Below are 9,592 nucleotides of genomic sequence, written 5' to 3' on the forward strand. Positions count from 1 at the left end.
CTCAGATGTGGGCGACCCCTCCATCCTGAGTCCTGAGCGCACTGGACCAATTCAATTTCTGTCCCTGCGGCAAAATTTTGCTTACACTCAACACAAGGAGTAGTATAAACTAATGTTTCACCTCGGCGGGCCTTTACAGCAATTTTCGCTATCACCGCTAAATCCGGATACAAAATCGACTCGTGTCGTGGCCTAGCTCTCTACCTGGTAAGCGTCGCGTGTCTCAGAACGTGTTCACAAGCCCTACGCCTAGGTCCTCCGCGAGTTCATCCCACACAGGGATGAGAATCAGTACGACGAGGAACACCGAAGCTATCAAGGCGGACCTCCTCCAGGTGCCGACGTCGCTCACATCGTCCAAGCATGGCTTTTCAGGTGTTCTCTGGTGCACAAATTGAAAGGAACATAGAATTAGTTGGTGTACGGAACATGGATCCTCCTCCCTAGCGTGTCTCCTAAACATTGATCTGTTTTTTCTGTTTACCTGGCATAGTAGCACATATAGCCCCCAAGGAAGAGATAACGGCCCTCCAAGCTGGAGCAAACAAGAAGGAATAACATTAGATGTTAAAAGATGTACGTGTGAGCTAAGAAGGTTAAGCAAGACTCGTTACAGCCAACATCTGCTGTTTTACAGTTTTAGCAGAATAGATCTCTCATTTTAACAGAAAAAAAAAAGGAATGACTCCTGTTTTCTTTCCACAGATGCTTCTCCTAGCTCTAGCTTCTTAGAAGTTTCCAGAGCTACAAAAAAAAGCTGACATCCGAGGCCTACTAGCCTACCCCAACTTGCTTGCGAAAAAGGCTTTGATGTTGTTGTTGTTGTTGTTGATCCGCGGCCTACTAGGTAGTGTAGTGTTGGTTTCTGTCAAGTCCAGCATTTTTCTTTACTATTAACTGTATAAAATGATTATAATCAACACTGTGTTCATATAAGATCACGAATACCATTTTGCATGTTGCTTAGTGGAAACTTGTAAGTAATTAGCCAGGACAACAAATGTATGTTCCCCTTTCCAGAGATAAGAAACAAACTGTACCGCTATAGAAATTCTGAAACTAAAGATGCAAGGCTAGGTATAAGATGTTGTTTGGAGAATAAATAAATCCAAGTGTAAGATAGACTGGCATACCACTCCAAGTCCAAGCAATGAATACGTTGTCAAACCAAATCCAAACAAAGCGCTTTTGCCGAATGCACCCTGTCGAACATATCAGAGAACTTTAGAATTGGTACAGAAGCTCTGAATTTTGCTGCTAAAAACATGTTATTTCCAAGTTATAATATTAAGCACCAGAAGTTCTAGATATTATCTACTGTGAAGTTTTAAACTGGAAGATTGACAAAAGAAGCAATCGAAATTTCAATAACTCATCAACAAAAGTGTAAAAGGAACACTTGTCATGAGAAAAGACTACATCACTTGTTTCCATGCAAATGAAGCCCCCTTATGGGCATCCACAAGGTAAGGTGGTCAAATTTTGCCACGTGTACATTATTTGGAACTAGTGCTAAAATTTCTCTGCAGTGTAGGAGTTTCCAAATCCTTATAGAAAAGGGGGATCACAGTACTTATGAAGAACAAAATTTAAAAGCACTCCCTCCTTCACCTCATCACTCTACCGTATAACCTTTGCACCACTGCATCCTTCTCCCCAAATCCCTCTTCCAGGTCCAGCCACCCTCAAACCTTTCTCCGGCCACGTTCAACTCTCTCCCCTGTCCACCCTCCAATTCCCCCCACATGGCCACCATCAAATCTGAAGCTCCCTTCGCAGGGACAAAAGTAGCAGAGTGCTCCTCTCTCGTCCCTCCAGAGCCGGTGGCATGTTCCTCGAGTACAGAACAGGTGAGCACATATCCTTGACTTCCTACTACTTATTTTTCTGTAATTGTTTGACCTTTTGTTTTCTTGCTCATTTTTCTTGCCTTGTCTTCTATAAACCCCTAACCCCAATCCCCACAGGGATGTCAATGCCATGGAGAGGAGTTGGAGGCAGCGGCATTGTGCAACACCAGTACCAAAGCCAAAAGATTAAATCTGACCATGCCTTTTGAGTATATTGTGGATGCCCTAATGGAACATTTCAGTCAGCAAAATCATACATGATAAAAAATGATCAATGTTAGGCCCGGGTATTTTGCACGACAGGAGATACCTGTTTTGTAATATGGGGTTGCAAAGGATTTGCATTGATCCAACAGTGCACTCAGTTCCGAGTTGTATTTTTATTGCTAAACATGTACAAACTCGAGGACCAATAATAAAAATAAGTAATTTGTGATATTTTCCACTCGAAGATTCACAAAGTAGCGCATCACGGTGTTCTCCGATCACTGACAGCTACATGCATATACTAGTGTCTTGATCATCATCTTTTGAAAAAAGTGCATGACTGCATGCTACTGACTGGCAATAACAAAAATAAATCACACATCAAGGATATGTGACAAGTAAAGATATCCATATGAGATGGAAGACAATTTATTTTATTTTTGGCATAGCATCATCCTAGGTCAAACCTAAACCACTCAGAAACTCATAGGGCATGGGCGCATGGATGGTGAATGCAAAAAATAGTCCTGAAATCAGTATTAAGTGACCAGAAATACTTTTGTACACCACGCATGAGTGTGGGTGTTTCCGTCACCGTCCATTTATTTCTCGAGATTCGTGCCCACCATAGTAGATGGAAAGATTACTTTCTCTCTCCTCTTTTTATCCAAATCTCAAAGCACAATGGACGGTGACGGAAACACCCACACCCATGCGTGGGTGTACAAAATCCACTCTCGTTAAGTGACAAGGGCAACTGAGAGCCATTCTCACGACGATTGCCTACTGTCACACACTCCTGTCCACAAATATTTGTCATTTTAGCGTGGGTGCAAGAATCAAGACATAGCCATCATGCTATTCTCTTACTAGCCTCAAATTATGCTCTCAATTCCTGAGGTCTCTCTCCAAGGAGGAGCACTGAGAAGGAGATTTATTTGTTCATAAGAGTACTTGTTGTGGGTGTTATAAAAAGAATGGTGGAAAGAGTGCCTAGTTGCAAAATGGACAAACAAGATGGCTAAAAGCCTAAAACGGCATATTTATGGATGGACAGAGAAAAGAGATGGCTAAAACCAGATATATTTCTGGACAGACAGAGCACATGCATATGGTCCAGCATTATTATTTGGTTGTATCCCATAAAATTTATGGGGGCACTTTTACCTGTAAAGCTCTTCCACCATCAAGACATCCAACAGGAAGCATATTAAAGGCTGTAGTCGTTAAACCACACCTACAGAATTTGCAGAAACAATAAGACAGACAAATACTTGTTTGGTTACAAGAGATCAAGCAATTAGTGAACGATACTTCACCAGCCGGCAATCACAAGAGGGTGGATCAAAACTGTAGCAGCATGCAGAGCACTGAAAAATCAATTAGAGTACATTAGAAATATAGGGTTACAACCTAAACTGTAAAAATACATAGAGTTGAGCAGTTGATGAGGTTGTATTCCAGATGTTGGGTAGACTAGTACGTCCATAGAAGTGGTACTAAGCATGGCTTTAAAGGCAGTAAGGGGACGTGGGTGCCCGAATCCTGCCTTAACTGTCAAGCATTTAAGGCAAGGCGATAAGGTGATGCCTTAGGAAACAGAACAAGAGATGTACTACAAGAGAAAATTATAGGTATTGAGATGGGCCGCTATCCACACAACTCATAACTTCCTCATGGCCTAAAGGCCCATCTAATGATCAATCTACTCCCCTGTGACCTAATCTCCACAATATCTCCCCTGTCTACCTTGCCATCCTAGGGCACTTTAGTGCTGAAGTGATGCTTAAGTGGCGCTTAGGCAAGCCCTTATAGTGTCCATAGAAGATCCCATCACATGTAAATATCCATCAAATATATGTATAAGTTGGGAGCGCGGAAAACTATTGATATTGCCCTTGAGTTGATCAAGCAAAAAATCCTTCTGAACCAAGAAGAGTTTCTGCTAATTAGTACACTTCTTAGAGATTGAAACTAGTTACGAGGGAACTTAAAGAACAGTCTAAGGAAATTTAGGACTAGCTTTAATGGCAAAAGGTAAATGTCCAAAATGTCAGGTATCAGTCACCTGTAGCCAAGTATTGCTCTGCTAAGAAGTCCAAGCAATAAAGAACCTTGGAATAGATTGCTGGGTACTTGAACTAAATCACTTGTCGCAGCAGGGTTTGAGGAGAGCCACAAGCCTACAGAGAACATTGAGAAAGAAAGTGCAGCCCCAGCCAAAGGACCAGCCATTGATATGTCATACATGGTCTTTCGATCTGGTAGAATGGATTTGAACTGCAGAAGTGGATGATGAAAAATAAGAAAATCTCCAAGTAGTGGTTGAAAAGAAATATGCACAATTCTATCAGGCTCTTACAGTGCAGGGCGCAAAACTAGTGATTTCACGGAAAATGCAAGTGATAAGAAAAAAGAAGCGTTTCCATAATTTAGACTCTTGGAATGTAACTCCGGTGAATGATGACACCAGAAGTAGCAAAAACACTATCATTACTCAAGCATGTTTCAATGAATACGCATCGGGGTATATATAGAGAGAGAGAAAGAAAGAGAGATCTTATAAAACTAAAAAGAAGGTATATGGTTTCGATGCTATTATTATATCTGAAGGCAGGAAATAAGTTAATACTCCCTCCGTTCTTTTTTAATTGACTCAAATTTAGTATAAAATTGTACTAAATCTGAATCAATTAAAAGAGAACGGAGAGATACATATAAAGTGCAATGTATTATCAACAAAAGCAAGATTTTGTCAAACTCCTCATCACCATGGATGTCTGGCATGTGAATTAATGATCAACTATTTGATACATAATAAGGCAATAGCAGCACAACATATTCCTATATGATGCAATCTACGTCTTTTATTAAATACTAACCTGAGTAATTGAACCAAAAGTTCCAAGAGTGAAGTTCGGAATGAAGAAAGGAATGCTCAGTTTCACATCCTTTGCATATGCTGCCAAAAAGTGTCCAACTTCCTGCGTACAGAAATAGACACGGTAGGTCAGGTTAAAACAACCACAAACAAAGGGACTTCATGAATAGCAGCTCAAGCGATACAATAAATCGCCACTTAATTAAAGGATCTGCCATATCATTGTCTGCTAGTAAATGCCAACATTCAATTGCTCAGAACATAACGTATCTATTGATTAGTGTGCTTTAGTTACCAACTATACTGAGCCATAAAGTATACGTCAATTATGCAGATTTGAGCCTCTATGCATACCTTCATGTAACAATTATGTTAACACTGACCAAGGAAATTCAATAAGACAGATGCATTTACCCCTAGCCCCACACTTTATATGGCAGCAAAATACCGTGAAGAGCATTTACCTCTTGTTACTATTATAACTAATTGGAGCACAACACGAAAATTTAATAAGACAATTGACATTGCATTTCCTTAATATTTGGACTGGCATAGAAGGTGCGCTATTGGTGAAATAATAATTAAAAGACTATACAAAAAATAAATGCTGAATAGATCTATGATGCGACTTACATGAAACAGTTGGATGGCCAGTACACCATAAGCCACTGGAAGAGCTGATTCCACGAATGGAAGTAAAAGTTGCATGTCGGGCGGGGGTCCAGTAGCATTTGGGTCAGTGAAATATGAAACAATATCTGGTGGAAGACTGCTGATCTGCAAAGAGCTTTGAATTTGTTAGCAGCCTAGCATAGAGGGGTATTAACTTCTGTTATCATATGACAGATGAGGCAAATATACCTTTGATGCAATTCCTAACTCAATACAGGAGAACACAGTGAGAAGGAAAAGTAGCATGGAAATAACGTATTGCCAGAGGGTAGTAGGTCCAGGCTCAGAAACTTCTCTTCTAAGCAAACCAAAACTAACACGGGGTCCCCCACGTGGGTCATCCTCTTCTGAATTGGGCTCCTCCACCATGAAAAGATTGTATTTGTCACCTGTAAGTTCACGTAGCTGCCGTTGAAGTTTTCCAAAGATTTCCTCTTTATTCCCTCGGAGATTCCCAACAAAAAGGACTCCTTCCCCAAGATCGCCAAAAGGCTCTTCCCTTGTCAACCAAAACGTTGTGTAGCCAAAAAACTTCTCCTTAATAGCCTTGACATCGTCTGGATCAACCTTTTCTGGGCCTAGGAGCTCCAATAGCTTAACTGTATCGATGCTATCCACACTGAAGCTCAAAAGTGAAGGCTCGCTCGATACACCAGGAGTCTGAGCAAATGGAGGTGTTAATAGAAATATGTTTGATAAAAGAAGCAGCCATTTTCATAATATTAAAACAAATAGGCTTTGCAGCTAAACAAAATTTTGATATACGAATTATTAAGCAGTATCATGTTATTTCCTATTTTGCTATTTCTTACAAAAAAAACTTAGCAGCTAGTCAAAGATTGGTAATTAAGTTCTAACAGGTTTATTCCCTTACAATTGCATACACCTTTATTTGGATCTTGCAGCCAAAAAAAAGAATAGGAAAAACTAATAACTATACTGATACGGTACAATCATTATTGAATATAGCAGAGAGACAGGACATGATTCATCATGTAGGTATAATTTAATTTATCTACCCAACATGCAGTATATGTTACTAGCATTAGGCTGTGACAACAACAAGCACAATGTGGTAACTTCCCTCATTTCTAGCAACTGAGTGCTGTGTCTGCCATATCTACATTGAGATAGTTCTCATAGGACGTTTTAAACATCGCCAGTCTCGAACATGTACCTTTGATCATTTTTTTATGAATATGGTAGCCAAGTGCCCAAGTTCATTTCTCTTGGCGAGTCTACTGATATCATTTTCATGTAATCAAACTAAATAGTCTTTATATATCATCGTTGTCAAGATTATAGAAGTTTGACCGCACTGGATGCTCTCTAAAACGACGCACATATCTGATTGGAGAGATTACTTCACTAGTATAGTCGCATACTCACACTACAATGTAATGATAGGTCGCAAGGTTAGATTGACAACGGAAATCCCCTTTTAATGTACACCCGACCCTGACTCTAGTTGCACACACAGACACACTCAGTCCAGCAGAAGGGGCTAGGACATACTCCTAAATCAACAAGACGTCCAGTACAGCTATGTTCGACGCATAATCTCATGCATAAAACAAGGCGCCCACTCAGCACAACTACATCTGTTACTCCAGTACTCCATCGAAATGGCAAATGTCTACCTAGGTTCTCATAGCAACAAATAAACAGGCGATTCAGCAGTCTGTTATAGCCGTACAGCTTACCACGGACGAAGGGGATGACGAGGAAGAGAAGCTTCCCGACCGGCTCCTCTCCGAGGCTACCTCCTCCGCCTTGGCTTCCACCGCCGCTGCAGCCGGCTCCTCATCGCTCCGCTTCTCCCCGTCCGCCTCCCCGCCGCCCCCGCCGCCCTCGTCGACGGAGAAGCGCCGCATCCGGTCGCACCGCCTCAGGGGCCTCCAGTCCAAGTAGGCGCCTCTGGGGCATCCCCACCGCGAGCAGCTCGGGGAGGCCCTGGGCTTGGGGAGGCGGAGGCGGGCCGCGGCGGTGAGGTGGGCGAGGGGCGAGCTCGCGAGCGCCGCGGCGGCGGCCGCCATGGCGGGGCGCGCAGTGTGCCGAGCTCGGCGGTACGGGAGAGCCCGCGGAGTGAGAGCGAGGATAGGGTGCGGTGGAGAGAGAGAGAGCCGAGCCGCTCAGCTGGAGTCGGATTTGGTTTTGGACGTAGCGAGCTTTGGACCCTTTCCTCAACCGGACCGGCAAGAGTCCGCCGTGAAAAAGATCCGGCAACAGTGTCCGGTTGTACCAACTCTCACACAGAAAAAAATCATCTCGATTTTTCCATACAAAAATCAACCCGAAAGCATTCCTCACAAGAATAGTTCCTCAAAACACTTGGATATGATTTCTTAACCGAGCGATCTAACCGGACTCTTCACAAGAACCAAGGTTCCTTCTAGTATCTAGATGTCCTATTTCTAAGCTTGTGTATGCTCCCCGAGGCACGAAGAACTCGATCAAGGTAAACTGCACAGTCTTGTATGTGCGAAGACCCAGCCGACGGTAGGATGGACGACTGGAGGTATCCATCCAAACATAGCTCATCAATGCTGAAGATAGCACAATGAAGCATCCTCTTGTGAAGTTTCCATGAGAATTGATAACGTGGGAAGAAGCACACACAAATTAGAAACTTGGCGGCTACACATATCTACAAGGTCGTCATCAGCCACTTCAAGGACACATCTTGACTCCTCTCATTCTCAACATGCATCTACTCGAGAGGCATGCACTCGTTTTAGAACTTTGTGCTTAGACACCAATTAGATCAATCATCAGACCAGTGCAACACACTTAAGTTACAATTGGTGAAAACTTCTAGTTTCCGGGGGAGTTTACATGTGTAATATGAAGGTCACCCTTTTGTACTCCGTAGGCGGTATATATGGTTATCCAGTTCACAACAACACTTGTTTGCTCATGATGGGGTACTAGTGAGGTATATCGGTTTACCTACCATATCAAATTCTCATACTTTCAACTTATGACCATGGTTTACATAATATATAGTGCAAGCGAGCTCATATATATGCATGCCCTCCGAAACTTAAAAGCATGGATTTGTACTCTTGTGTCAAATCATGCATATTGATGAGCTATGGTTGTGTTATGCGGTACATATATACGTCTTCAAGGAAACTACCATCATACGTGAAACATCGAAGATCGCATGGATATCATTGAAAATGGATGAGAGTAACATATGCACTAGTATAGTAACCGCAATTGCACAAGGTGCAAAAGAGCAGGCATCACACATGGTTGGAAAATTGTGTGTGATGTGGGGTCTTCAATACATGGATGGGAAAATCACACTACGTGAGATGTGGACATCAGGTAAAAAAAGGATATTTTATGACGTTTCCAAATGTCCCTGGATCGTCCACTTGGGTTGATCTAACGACCACGGTAATGTATTATCATTGGGTAAGATCTTTATTTGAAATTGTCAAGAGTAATGATGTTCTTGTAAATAATCACCTCACTTGGTTGGCGATACTTAAATGTAATAGCTTTAGAGAAGGAAAGGAACATATGGCAAAATATCATGCCATAATCTAATAATCGTCACGTAGCTGCTATATTAACATCTAATAATTGCTTGAGATAAACTCTTATTTAAATTAAGAATGCATCTCAACTAATGATGCTTCTATATATAATGCTAAATTAATGTGTACTTAATATAGAATGGGTCTTAAGTGTTTATCTCAATAACTAAATAGTAGAATTGGAACGCTAGGATGCCACAAAACAAGATAATTTCAATATCAATTATAAGTAGCATTACATCAAAGTGTTCATATTTTCTAGGTTTGAGATATGCACATAGCATAGTAATAGTACTATGTCACAATGTGATAATCCATAAATTTACTGCAAAAGGAAAATAAAAACTAACTAGAGATAATTTATTGATTTTTTACAAGTTAAATTTCTTATGAGCTTGACATGTCACATGTACCCGTATCAAAGGAATTCTGGA

General features: G+C 41.4%; 1 protein-coding gene across 1 annotated transcript; it reads right to left on the minus strand.

The window, feature by feature from the left end:
* Nucleotides 1-39: 39 nt before the first annotated feature.
* LOC124704593 (probable zinc metalloprotease EGY1, chloroplastic) lies at nucleotides 40-7,646 on the minus strand. Its single transcript, XM_047236864.1, has 10 exons — nucleotides 7,314-7,646; nucleotides 5,800-6,270; nucleotides 5,572-5,715; nucleotides 4,940-5,041; nucleotides 4,126-4,337; nucleotides 3,377-3,427; nucleotides 3,225-3,294; nucleotides 1,134-1,202; nucleotides 485-535; nucleotides 40-382 (listed from the first exon to the last, which is right to left on the minus strand). Exons 1-10 carry the CDS (start codon nucleotides 7,644-7,646, stop codon nucleotides 224-226), a joined length of 1,662 nt encoding a protein of 553 aa, XP_047092820.1. The 3' UTR covers nucleotides 40-223.
* Between the last annotated feature and the right edge of the window lie 1,946 nt (nucleotides 7,647-9,592).

This window comes from Lolium rigidum, chromosome 3, assembly GCF_022539505.1.
Source record: "Lolium rigidum isolate FL_2022 chromosome 3, APGP_CSIRO_Lrig_0.1, whole genome shotgun sequence".
In the NCBI taxonomy this organism is placed as follows: Eukaryota; Viridiplantae; Streptophyta; class Magnoliopsida; order Poales; family Poaceae; genus Lolium; species Lolium rigidum.

Coding starts and splice junctions, on each gene's coding strand:
- LOC124704593 (XM_047236864.1), bottom strand. CDS start 7,646: ATGGCGGCCGCCGCCGCGGCGCTCGCGAGCTCGCCCCTCGCCCACCTC. Junction 6,271..7,313: donor CGTCATCCCCTTCGTCCGTG/GTAAGCTGTACG, acceptor CCATTTGCTCAG/ACTCCTGGTGTATCGAGCGA. Junction 4,338..4,939: donor CTTTTGGTTCAATTACTCAG/GTTAGTATTTAA, acceptor CCACTTCTGCAG/TTCAAATCCATTCTACCAGA.